At 44.4% G+C, this 13,567-nt stretch overlaps 1 protein-coding gene across 1 annotated transcript in view; it reads left to right on the top strand.

Moving 5' to 3' along the window:
- The window catches only part of ITGBL1 (integrin subunit beta like 1), a 301,175-nt gene that overhangs the window by 147,225 nt on the left and 140,383 nt on the right, over positions 1-13,567 (top strand). Inside the window, exons 3-4 of the mRNA XM_090022601.1 lie at positions 5,719-5,865; positions 13,399-13,521. Of these exons, the coding sequence (XP_089878727.1) occupies positions 5,719-5,865; positions 13,399-13,521 (270 nt within the window). The remainder of the gene's footprint in view (positions 1-5,718; positions 5,866-13,398; positions 13,522-13,567) is intronic.

The raw sequence follows: 13,567 nt of genomic DNA, 5'->3' as shown, positions 1-13,567 counted from the left end.
CCAGCTTAAACCTCCCTTGCTATTACTTGAGACTACTGTTCCTTGTTGTATCATCTTTCACCACTTAGAACAGTCTAGCTCCATCCTCTCTGGAGCCACCCTTCAGGTAGTTGAAGACTGCTGTTAAATCTCCTCCTCAGTCTTCTCTTCTGCAGACTAAATAAACCCAGTTCCCTCAGCCTCTCCTCAGAAATCATGTGCCGCAGCCCCCAAACCATTTTCATTGCTCTCAAGTGGACTCTCTCCAATTTCTCCATAACTTTTTTATAGTGGGGGGAAGGGTGGTCCAAAACTGGACACAGTACTCCAGATGTGGCCTTCCCTATCAGTGCAGAATAGAATGGAATACCAACTCCCCTCAATCTGGTGGCAACGCTCCTACTAATACAGTCTAGTATGCTGTTAGCCTTCTTGGAAACAAGGGAATGCTTCCGACTATATCCATTTTATTGTCCACTGTAGCCCCCAGGTCCTTTTCTGCAGAGCTGCTGCTTAGCCAGTCAGCCCCCAGTCTGTAGTGGTGCATGGGATTCTTCTATCCTAAATGCAGGACTTTGCACTTGTCCTTGTTGAACCTCATGAGATTTCTTTTGGCCCAGTCCTCCAATTTGTCTGGATCACTCTGAATCCTAGCCCTGCCCTCCAATGTATCTACTGTCCCCCAGCTTCATAGTAGCATAGTGCTTAGGGTCAGAAGGGACCTAAACAGATCATCAGGTCTGACCCCCCGCCCCGGGCAGGAATGTGTGTTGGGGTCATATCGCCGCAGCCAAATATCTGTGCAGACTCCTCTTGAAGACCCCCAAGGTAGGAGAGCGTACTACCTCATTTGTCCACATTCCTCGAGGTTGAAAATGACTCATCCACCACCACTCTCTGGGTGTGACCATCTAGTCAATTTGCCACCCATCTGACAGTGTAGGCATCAATGCCACAGTCACCAAGTTTTTTTTAAGTGAGTGTGGTGGGAAACCATGTCAAAAGCCTTCTTAAAGTCCAGGAAGACAACATCCACCCCAACACCCTTGTCCAGGGACTTTGTGACCTGATCATAAAAGGAAACTAGGTTAGTCGGTCAGGACCTGCCCTCAGTGAACCCATGTTGGTTGCCCCTGAGCATTACCTCCCCTGCTGGGCCCTTGCAGGTATGCTCCTTGATAATTTTCTCAAAGGTCTTCCCAAGGACCACAGTGAGACTGACTGACCTATAATTTCTGGTGTCCTCCTTTCTTCCATTCTTGTAAATGGGGACCACACTGGCTCTTTTCCAATCCTCTGGTAGCTGGCCAGTGCCCCACAAATGCTCATAGAGCAGTGCCAGCAGCCCCGCTATGACCCCCTCCAATTCCCTCAGCACCCTCAGGTGAAAAGCATCTGGACCTACTGATTTAAACATGTCCAGCCCCTCCAAAAGTTCCCTAACTAGGTCATCTCTGACCCTAGGCATGGCAGTGCCTCCCCTGGGTCTATCGACAGTTATAGTGGAGGAGATGTCCTGTTCCCTGGTCAGGAAGATGGAGGCAAAGAATTTGTTAAAGAGGTTGTAAAGAGCTTTTTCATTAGTTGCAATCACCAGATTTCCAAGCCTATTCTGTAGGGGCCCCACATTACTTGGTGCCTTCTTCTTACTTCTTATGTATTTGAAAAAGGACTTTTTATTATCCTTAATTCTGGTCACTAGCCCTAGATCCATCTCTGCCTTGGCCTTCCTAACAGCCTCCCTGCAGTTCTGAGCAATGGAGGTGTAATCCTCCTTGGTGATAGCCCCTTGCTTCCACTGTTTGTATGCCTCCTTTTTTGCCCTCAGGCATCCCTGGATGCCCTTGCCAAGCCCTGGAGGCTTCTTAGCAGTCCTGCCCCCCTTGGTGCACATTGGGACTGACTCTCTTTGAGCTTGGAGGATTGTCTCCTTGAGGAACAAACACCCGTCTTTGACTCCCATCTCACTGAAGCTCTGAGACCCCAATGCCTCTCCTAGTAACCTTCTTAGCTGGTCTGGGTAGTTTAGGTCACCCATGACAGCCACATCCCTTGACTTTACTGCCTCTGTGAGCTGACCTGAGAATTCCAGGTCCAGCTTGTCCCCCTGGTGAGGCAGCCAGTAGTAGATACCCACTATCAAATCCCTTTCCCCATGCCCCCTTGCATTCTTACCCAGAGTGCCTCATTTTGCCCTTCCTCTGACCCCCTCCTGATCATTGAGGATATGTATTGCTTTTTGATGTATAGCACTACACCCCCCTCCTCCTCTTTTCCCTGCTCTGTCTTGCCTGTACAGTCTGTACAGCTTGGTGTCATTCATAAACCTGCTAAGGGTAGAATTCATCCTATCTTCCCGATCATTAATTAAGATATTGAACAGAACCGGCCCCAGGACCAACCCCTGGGGCACTCCACTTGATACTGGCTGTCAGCTAGACATTGAGCCATTGATTACTACCTGTTGAGCCCCACAATCCAGCCAGCTTTTCTATCTACCTTACAGTCCATTCATCCAACCAATACTTCCTCAGCTTGCTTGGAAAAATGCTGCGTGAAATGGTATCAGAAGCCTTAATAAGGTCAAGGTATATTATATCCACTGCTTACTTACGTCTACAGAGCCAGTTATCACAGAAGGCAGTCAGGTTGGTTAGACATGACTTGCCCTTGGTAAATCCATGCAGACTGTTCCTAATCACCTTCTTCTTCTAGTGCTTAAGAAATGGATTCTTTGAGGACCTTCTGCATGATTTTTCTGGGGACTTAGGAGAGGCTGACTGGTCTGTTGTTCCCTGGATCCTCCTCCTTCCCTTTCTTAAACATGGCACATGGGCACTCTATTTGCCTTTTTCCAATCATCCAGGACCTCCCGCAATTGCCATGAGTTTGCAAAGATAATGGCCAGTGGCTGTGCAATCACATCAGCAAACTCCCTTAGCACTCTCAGGTGCATTGTATCTCGCTCCATGGACTTTTACACATCCATCTTTTCTAAATAGTCCCTAACCTGTTCTTTCACCGCAAAGGGCTACACCTGCTCCCCAAACTTTGTTATGCAGTGCAGTAGTCTGGGAGCTGACCTTTCCTTGAAGACTGAGGTAAAAACGGCATTGAGTACTTCAGTCTTTCTTGCTCATCTGCCACTAGGTTGCTTCCCTCATTCAGTAAGGGACCCATACTTTCCTTGACCTTTCTCTTGTTGCTAACATAGATTCATAGATTCATAGATTCATAGATGCTAGGGTCGGAAGGGACCTCAATAGATCATCGAGTCCGACCCCCTGCATAAGCAGGAAAGAGTGCTGGGCCTACATTACCCCAGCTAGATACACATCCAACCTTCTCTTGAATACCCCCAGGGTAGGGGAGAGCACCACCTCCCTTGGGAGCCCGTTCCAGACCTTGGCCACTCGAACTGTGAAGAAGTTCCTCCTAATATCCAATCTAAATCTGCTCTCCTCTAGCTTGTGGCCATTATTTCTTGTAACCCCCGGGGGCGCCTTGGTGAATAAATACTCACCAATTCCCTTCTGTGCCCCCCTGACGAACTTATAGGCAGCCACCAGGTCGCCTCTCAACCTTCTCTTGCGGAGGCTGAAAAGGTCCAGTTTCTCTAATCTCTCCTCGTAGGGCTTGGCCTGCAGGCCCTTAACCATACGAGTGGCCCTTCTCTGGACCCTCTCCAGGTTATCCGCATCCTTCTTGAAGTGCGGCGCCCAGAATTGCACGCAGTACTCCAGCTGCGGTCTGACCAGCACCCGATAGAGGGGAAGTATCACCTCCTTGGACCTATTTGTCATGCATCTGCTGATGCACGATAAAGTGCCATTGGCTTTTCTGATGGTTTCGTCACACTGCTGACTCATGTTCATCTTGGAGTCCACTAGGACTCCAAGATCCCTTTCCACTTCCGTGCCACCCAGCAGGTCATTTCCTAGGCTATAGGTGTGCTGGACATTTTTCCTCCCTAGATGCAGCACTTTGCATTTCTCCTTGTTGAACTGCATTCTGTTGTTTTCTGCCCACTTGTCTAACCTGTCCAGGTCTGCTTGCAGCTGTTCCCTGCCCTCCGGCGTGTCCACTTCGCCCCATAGCTTAGTGTCATCTGCAAACTTGGACAGAGTACATTTCACCCCCTAACATACTTGTAGAAGCCCTTCTTGTTACTCTTCATGTTCCTTTCCAGCTGCAACTCCAATTGTACTTTGGCCTTCTTTACTTGATCCCTGCATGCCCGATCAATAGTCGTATAAACCTCCCAAGCTGTTTGTCCAAGCTTCCACTTCTTGTAAGCTTTCTTTTTGTGTTTAAGCTCACTAAAGAATTCTCTGCTAAGCCAAGCTGGTCGCTTGCCACATTTGATATTCTTCCTGCACATCAGGATGGTTTGTTCCTGTGCCTTCAGTAAGGTTTCTTTAAAATAAAACCACCCATCCTGGACTTCTTTCCTTCTTAAACTAGCTTCCCAGGCCATCCTGATCATCGGTTCCCTAAGGGAGTCATAGTCTGCTTTTCTGAACTCCAGGGCCCATACTCTGCTGCTCTCCTTTCTTCCTTTTGTCAGGATCCTGAACGCAATCATCTTGTGGTCACTGATGCTAAATTTACCATCCACTTCTACAGTCCCCACCAATTCTTCCCTGTATGTCATTAGTCGTCTTTGCAACAAGGGCACACTGTTGGCTCATCTTCAGGTTATCATCCACTGCAACCCCTAGGTCCTTTTCCACAGAAGTGCTGCTTATCTAGTCAGTCCCCAGCCTGTACTGGTGCCTGGGATTGTTACATCCTAAGTGCAGGACTTTGCACTTGTCCTTATTGAACCTCATGTAATAGCCAATTGAGGTTGTAGCATCAGACATCCCCTTGGATCCAGATCTCATCAAACCACTTATGCAGATGTTGTCTTATTGAACACTTTATCTAGTTCTGACTCTGAACATGATCCATGAACCTGTACAATGTCTTCACAGTCCCCCTGGATTCTAACACAGTGGCTACAAAGCCCATAGCCAGCTTTCCATGGTGGCAGTGGACCCTTGGATTTTTCCTGTTGTTGGGGATAGGACAGAATAGCTCCCAGCTCCTGCTCCATGATTGTGGGGCTGGGAGATCCTTATTTGGTTGTCTCTGCCCAGGCTCTGGTGGCAGAGCCCACCCTGGCAGCAGGCAGCTCTCAGGGGTAGGGAGCAATCTCCCATGCCCTGCTGCCTGGCTCGACTGGGAGCACATTTGCCAGTTCCAACTGGCAGGTCCCAACCCAGTGCCCCTCACTCCAGACCCACTACCCTCAGCCCTTACACCCCACCCCCCAGTGTGTGGGGTAGGGGATTCCCAAGCACACCCTTGTAGGCTGGAGCTCTGTCAGCCTGCAAGGGTAAAGCCACAGTTTCCCACATTTTTCTCCTTTAAAGGAGAATTCATTTTTAAAGTTTGATCCATTTTTAAAGTTTGCTTGTGACCTTTTCATAGATTCTTGCGACCCACTTTTGTGTTGCAACCCATAGGTTGAGAAACACTGATGTAGGCTAACGGCCCCTGATGTCAGATCTCTCTTCAAAGGTAATGCAAGCCCTTAAAAAATCATGTTACTTGTTACTGTACTAACTTAACTTCAGTAGAATGTCTTAGTGATGTCCACTTGAACTTTCTTTTCATGCTGTTATAACTCTCTTAAAAGCTATAAAGAAAATTAGAATGATAACTGAACTTGACACTGTTTCCTTAATTTCCTAGGCCATGGGAAGTGTGACTGTGGGAAGTGCAAATGTGATGAAGGCTGGTATGGTGAAACTTGTCAGTACCCAACTACATGCAATGTTACAAGGAAGAAAAGTAATGAAATGTGCAAGAATTCTCAAGATATCGTGTGCTCTAATGCAGGTAAATGATTTGTTTTTGGTTGGATTAAGAAGTTCTCTCTGTATTAACTTGTAGATCACCATGACATTTCACGTTTTAATTAAAACTCTGCAGAATACAGTTTATGGGATTGCAAAGGAAATGTATTTATAAAGAAATACTAATTTTTTTCTGCAAGTCTATTCCTGAGCATATTGTGTGTGTAATGAAATTCAGACAATGCAGTGAAAAATAAGTCAGCAGGCTGAATCTTTCTTTTGAAATTGACATGGATTCCAGCTGTTCTGAATGCTTTCTTCTTCCAGAAAATTCAGTGAAAATAATGTAACGATATGCACATGATATGCAGTGCTGGATTAAACTTTTTTAAAAGGATTTATATGAAAAGATTTTATGAATTTTAAATTACCTCTAGAGAGTACTCAAAATGCTTGCTTTAGTGCTCTGGCTTATCTATAGCTATTTGAGACTGATGAAGACTCCAGCTGTGCCAGATGTTTTATTCTTCAAAAGGATATAGTAGCAATATTAACATTGAGAGGGGCTTGGATTTTTGTTGTTATTGTTTTGATAAGATGCAGAGGAGTCATCTGCAAATGTTCCTTTAGGAAATGTATACAGAAGCTTTTACAATCATGATTCAAATTTGCTGTCACAAAACATTTGCCTTATTTTAGTTGGGTACCTCTATCCCAGAACCTTGACATTCTGATTCCCTTTGGCACATTTTTTCCCCTTCGTTCAGTTCTGCATTTTATGCTAACCTCAGTAGGAATTACACAAATGTAACAACAATGGAGGAAGGTGTATCTGTATTTTTTTGAAGATCCAATTGCATAACTTAGAAAAGTTATTAGACCTCTATACAACAAGGATCTAAGACTAAATTCTGTTACCTTTTCCAGAAAGTGGTAGCAATCTGGCAGTAGGAGGTGTTACTGAATCCACATTTCTGGTAACACATTCACAGAAGTTTAGGGCTGGCAGGGACCTTGTGAGATCGGCAGGTCCAGCCCCCCTGCTCTGGGCAGGAAAGACTGCTGGGGTCAAATAATCTCAGAAAGCTGTGTGTCCAGTCTCCTTTTGAAGATCTCCAGGGTAGGTAACTGCACCACCCCCGACTGGAGTCTATTCCAGAGTCTGGTCACATGAACCATGGAAAATTATTCCTTCTGTTGAGACTGAAACCGTCTTCTAGGACTTTATAACCATTCCCCCCAAAGTCTTCTTTTCTAGGTTGACCAGTCCCATATCTGTCAGGCCTTCCTCATATGGCTTGCTCTTCAGGGCAACGTACCAATGTTGTTGGTACTTTAATTATATTTGGGCCCATATATGTCCATAGTAGTATTGTTCTTATGGAATATTTGTGTTTCTCATTTTTGGTATCCTCACACACAAATAACAAGTAACAAATGTACAAATTTTAGGCAGGAGCAGATCTCTCTGACATTATCTAGGATCTGCAGTGAATCTGTACTTCTCGCTAGCTGGAATTTAAGTCTTTATACATTGTTTTTAAAGTATAAAGATCCGGCTTTCAACGCAAATCACACTTAGTGTTGATCAGCAGAACTTGAATTTTTTAAAGGGCTCAAAGTAACCATTATGCTCTCTTTCCTTCTGAATTTTCTGGTTTCATTTTTTGGCTGGAAATAACCTAGGTCTGTTGATCACTGGGGATCAACTAGGGAAAAGCCCAACTAGATGAAAAAGCAAGTGGAGTAGCCAGGATAGTAGAAGAGTCTGGAGTATTTCTGAGGCTTGGGACAGGGATATTCTAGTTTTATAGTCTTATTTTGTTGTCAAGCTATATTGTGTCAAGTGAAATTGGCTACTGGACTACAACTATTGTTTCCAATTCAAATATGGTGGGGCAACATATTTGAATTAATAATATAGGACCGGCAGGGGTCTTGTAGGTTATTAAGTCCATTCCCCCTGCTGTTGCAGGGAACCACATTGCAAAATCTTTCTCATTAGCTGATCAAGCTCTGTCTAAGCATTAGCTATGTTTTTTGTCCCACTACAGCTAATTATTTATTAGAACACCTAGACATCATACAGGTAACTGTAATTGAAGTACATGTACAAACATTCAATGATTTAAGTACTTTTATAGATAGAGACAAAGTCTTTTGTTCGGAGAGTTTACCTTTCCTGCTTCTCTCTCAGACGCTAAGGTTAATATTTGAAGCAGAAATACATGTTTCTTTTTTCATAAAGAGGCTTAGAATGATGATAAGACTCTAGCTGGCCATGTGGATACACCAGAGTTAGTTTGCACACATGCAACTGTATATACCAGTGAGATTTAACCTCGTGGCTCAGCAGGCCAGGTGAGTGGCAAGGGCTGGTTTGTGGGGTGGATTGAGCCTTGTGTGCCAGAATCAGGCTCTGTGGTTCCCTGCCTCACGCACGGGGATTGAGTCCTGCTGGCCTGGTGCCTTCCTCTCCTGTCCCTCCCCCCAACAAAGATTGGGTACTGGGGGGCTGTTCCTGCCCCCTTCTGTCTCCACACTCCAGGATAGGGCCTTGGGGGCCCAGCATTGACCCATCCTATGCCTATGCACAGGGATTGGGCCCTGGGGGTGGGGTGGCATCAGCCCCGTGAATTCCCCCACACTAGGGTTGGGCTCTGGGATCTGGTGCTATCCCTGCTTGGCCCTGCACTCTGGGATTGGGTACCTGATCCAGATCCAGCACACAGATCCCAGGGCTCCCCATGAGTCCAGAGTTTTAGCATTCGGGGAGCAGTGATACTGCTTCCCCACTGACAAATTTCTGGACCTGCAGGGAGCCTGATGGGCTGGACAACACGGGGTTGTGGGCTATATTTGGCGCACAGGCTGGGGATTCAACAACCCTGGTATATAACTTTCACTAAATACATTATCTCCTTTTCTACTTGTAAATTGTTAATGGATAAATTGCAAGGCTTTTGAAACTGTTGTTGTTCAATTTATTGAGCCAAGTAATTTCAGTAAATAGTTCCAGGTCTATAACTTATTTGTAATTAAGTTCTTGTACAGGCTTTGCAATTCAAGGTGTTTAGATTGGAGATGTTTGTTGCATGTTGCATGTGTGTTTCTACTGTCTGTAAATAATTTCAACTCTGACAGTAAAAAAAAAAATTCTGCAAGTATCATCTAATATCCACTTAAATCTGCTGCCTTGGATAATATTTTTTTCCCATTCTGAAAGTCATACTCTGAAATTTTCTTGTAAAGTGAACACACAAGGGGAATGAACACAATTGAAGGAAACTCCTATATAACCTCTGAATGAATATATACATATGATGTTAAACAAGCAATTACTCTAATTAGCACATAGTAAAATTAAAAGGGAAGTGGGTGGGCTGCTCTCGGCAACCTAAGTCGACAGCCCAGCTCTACCCAGCAGTCAATAACAATTAATTAGTAATAAAACCAGTGGCACAAGAAAAAGGGGTAGACAACTCTATTGTACAACAACAAGAAAGACAATTAATTAACAAACGAGGTACAATAGATGCAACAATAATTCAATATTACCCTGCTCCATGAACAACAAACCAGGGAGCAGAAGGAACATGAGAACTCCTGGCAATGGTGCTAGAGAGCAACTTTCCGTCTCTCATACACCACTGCTGACAGGCACACAACACTCTCTCAGCACACACTCAAGGGATATTGGCCTCCCAGACCCTCATCTGAGACACCACACACACAGAGGGGATTGACTGCCCCGGTCCACACCCATTCTGACACACACAAGGTTCAGACTTACTCAGTCACTCAAGTCTCATTCAAATCCACCACTCAGATGAGGTATTGACCACCCCTAATCCTCGCTCATCTTGTCACATGTCTCAAGTACGATCTCCTCTTGTCTATCTGTCGTTCAGTATTCTTCACCAGTCAGCACTCACCTCATTTTACAAGGTGATTGCAACATTTCTCGTGCCATCTCTGCTGTTGCTTGTCGTATGCATCCCTACATAGGTCACCTCTTAACACGAGGTGAAAAGTTCACCTCATAACTTTACTATGCTGACCTGCCCAGGGGAAACTGTGGCTTCTAGCTCAACAATGTAGTTACATTTATTGTGGTAGAATGTATAGGGACATACAATTTCCTATACTAAATTTTACAATTCTTGCCCAAGAGCTTACAGTTTAAATAGAAGAGATAGCCCTTTCCCATAATGGCAGCCTAAAACAAAGGACTTTAAAGAAACCTTACTGAGACTGAAGAAACAAACCATCCTGATGTGCAGAAAGATTAGCAAGTATGGCAGAAGACCAGATTGGCTTAGCAGGGAATTCTTGCAGCAGTGTCAATGGCAGGGGCGTGATGGTGAGCAGTGAACAGGGATCACCCGCAGACCCCGGCATTGGTGTCAGTGGTAGGTGGGGGTGTGTGGCGAGCATGGCAACCACCCACAGAACCTAGCAATGGCCACCAATGCATGTGCCCCCCCGAGCTCCCTGTATGCATCACCTATGCTAGTGACAGAGGATGCAGAAAAGGCTGAAGGACTCGATGCCTTTTTCACCTCAATCTTCACAGGCAAGGTCAGCTCCCAAATTACTGCACCTGGCAGCAGAATTTGGGGTGGGGATGAGCAGCCAATTGTGGCAAAGGAAAAGGTTAGGGACTGTTTAGTAAAACTGGACATGTACAAGTCCATGAGGCTGAGGGAGTTGGCTGATGTGGTTGCAGAGCCAGTGGTGATCATCTTTGAAAACTCATGGTAATTGGGAGATGTCCTGGATCATTGGAAAGAGGCAAATATAGTACCCATATGTAAGAAATGGAAAAAGGGGGATGCAGGCAACTACAGACCAATCAGCCTTACCTCAGTCGCTGGAAAAATCATGTAGCAAGTCCTTGAGGAATCCATTTCTAAGTACTTGGAGGAGATGAAGGTGATTAGGAATAGTCAGCATGGATTCACCAAAGGCAAGTCATGCTTCACCAGCCTGATTGCCTTCTGTGATGAGATGACTGGCTCTGCAGATGCAGGGAGACCAGTAGATGTGGTATATCTTGACTTTAGCAAGGCTTTTGATGCAGTTTCTCACAATATTCTCTCAGGCAACTTAAAGAAGTATGGGTTAGATGAATGGACTGTAAATTGGATAGAAAACTGGCTGGATCATTGGGCTTAGAAGGTAGTACTCAATGGCTTGATGTCTAGTTGGCAGCCATTATCAAGTGGAGTGCCCCAGGGGTCAGTCCTGGGGCCAGTTTTGTTCAGTATCTTCATCAGTGACCTGGAAGATGTCATAGAGCATACTTTTTCAACCTGTGGTATGTGTAGCCCTTGGGGTACATGAGACACAGGCAGGAGTATGTGGGTACCCCAACAGTCTCTCTCCCTCTCACCCTCTTTTCCTCTCTCTCTTGCCCCTCCCTCTCTCAAAACTATGGCAAAAAATTTGGTGTGCCGCGCACTGTGTGGTGCTTTAAATTCCTTAGTAATAATTTGGCGTGCCAGATTTTGTGCGGCACTGGGTTTAGCCCTCCTAGCTTTGGCCAACATCACCTGTAGCCCAGGTACATATTTGAGTTGTGCACCCCTGGTGTAAAAGGTGGCAATTCTACCCACACCAGATCATATCACAGCCTTATATACACAGCCCTTCTCCCAATATATGGCACACATTAGTCTGCAATGTAAAATCCCCTGGAAAATTGAGTGTTGGTATACTTATTAAAATTTTCAGAAGTTAGGAGGTACTTGCTACTTAAAAGGTTGAGAAACACTGGCATAGAGTGCACCCTCAGCAAGTTTGCAGATGACACCAAGCTGGTGGGGAGTAGCTGAAGGATAAGATTAGTATTTAGAAAGACCTAGACAAATTGGAGGACTGGACTAAAAGAAATCTCATGAAGTTTAATAAGGACAAGTGCAAAGTCTTTCACTTAGCACAGAATTATCCCATGTACTGGTACAGCCTGGGAACTGACTGGCTGGGCAGCAGCTCTGCAGAAAATAACCTGGGGGTTACAGTGGACAGTAAGCTGATTATGAGCCAACAGAGTGCCCTTGCGGCCAAGAAGTCTAATTGGCATGAGTGTTGCAAACAGATCAAGGGAAGTGATCATTCCCCTCCATTCAGTACTGGTGAGGCCACATCTGGAGTACTGTGTCCAGCTTTGGGACCTCCACTACAGAAAAGACGTGGACAAGTTGGAAAGAGTCCAGTGGAGGGCAGGGAGTTGGGGCACATAACTTCCGAGGAGAGGCTGAGGAAACCAGGTTTATTTAGTTTGGGGAAGACAAGACTGCGAGGGGATTTAATAGCAGCCCTCAATTACCTGAAGGGTGGTCCGGACAGAGCTAGACTGTTCTCAGTAGCGGCAGTTAACAGAACAAGGAGCAACAGTCTCACATTGCAACAAGGGAACTTGAGGTTAGATATTTGGAAAAGCTTTCCATGTGCAGGAGGGCTGGACCTGATGATCTTGTAAGGTGCCTTCCAGCCCCCAACATTTATGAAACTAGAAGGGTAGTAAAACATGGGAAGAGGTTACCTAGAGAGGTTGTAAACTTTCCATCGTTGGAGGTTTTCAAGACCCAGCTAGACAAAGCCTTGGCTGGGATGATCTGTTTGGAGATGGTCCTGCTTTGAGCAGGGGGTTGGACTAGATGACCTCCTGGGGTTCCTCCAAACCCTTATTTTCTATGATTCTATATGAACAGAGTCATTAATGTGATGACTGGGAAATGTGCTCATTCCATGCCATTCTTGGTTTTGTTGTTTAAACCCATTCAGATAATGTTTTGTATTATTTGTCAAGCTATATTGATATATTATAGAAATAATATGCACTGAACTAAATTTCTCCACTTACAGTGGAACCATACCTCCTTCTGAGACAACTTCCACAAACGGAAAATATAAGGCTCTAGAAACCTACATGTTGAAGGGAGCAGAGTTCAGGTATATCAAATTGTTAAATTGGATGTAGCCATCTGTTCTTCAAATATATTTGCTAATCCAGAGTTTGGAGATAGTATATATCTGAAGGGAAAAATAAGCCCTTATACAGGTGGCAAACAATTCCTGAAAGCTGTATTAAAACACAACTTCCCTCATAACCAAAGAAATGTTGTAGAAAAGTAATTAGTCAAATTTAGCCTTTTTTTTTTTCACTAGGATTAAGAAATATCTCCCAAAGTTATATTTGTATTTGTGGAATCCATAATATCTCTGGATTATCTGGGTATAGACAGGGATATTGAATAGTTTATCATCTATAGAGGATGGAGCTAGACCAAGGATATTGGTTTTGAATTTTACATGGATCTAGGGATTTCTTTCTTTCTTTTCTTTTTTTATTACTTTTTTATGGTTCTTCATTTTTTTTTTGGATGAATCACTTAAATGCTATTATTAAAACTTTAGATGGACTGGCCTTTCTTTTCTGGCTGAATTATCTTGAGGTTTCAACTTGCCAGAACAAAAGAGATGGAGCATTAAAAAGCTAAACAAACCAACAAAATAGTGTTCTTTTTCTATAAGCCATGATTATATATGGTGTTTTTTTAAATATTTACAGGCACATGTCAGTGTGGCAGATGTAAGTGTGAAAACTCTGAAGGGAATGGTCTGATCTATGGTAAATTTTGTGAATGTGATGACAGAGAATGCATAGATGATGAGACCGAAGAGATCTGTACAGGTAAGCACACTAGTAAATAAGTGTAGTAAAATTGTTCTGAAATATG

Source organism: Crocodylus siamensis, chromosome 1 (genome assembly GCF_052110815.1).
Source record: "Crocodylus siamensis isolate JL-2025a chromosome 1, ASM5211081v1, whole genome shotgun sequence".
Lineage (NCBI taxonomy): Eukaryota > Metazoa > Chordata > Crocodylia > Crocodylidae > Crocodylus > Crocodylus siamensis.
The sequence above is the reverse complement of the archived record's forward strand: the minus strand, read 5'-3'. Positions and strand labels throughout refer to the sequence as shown.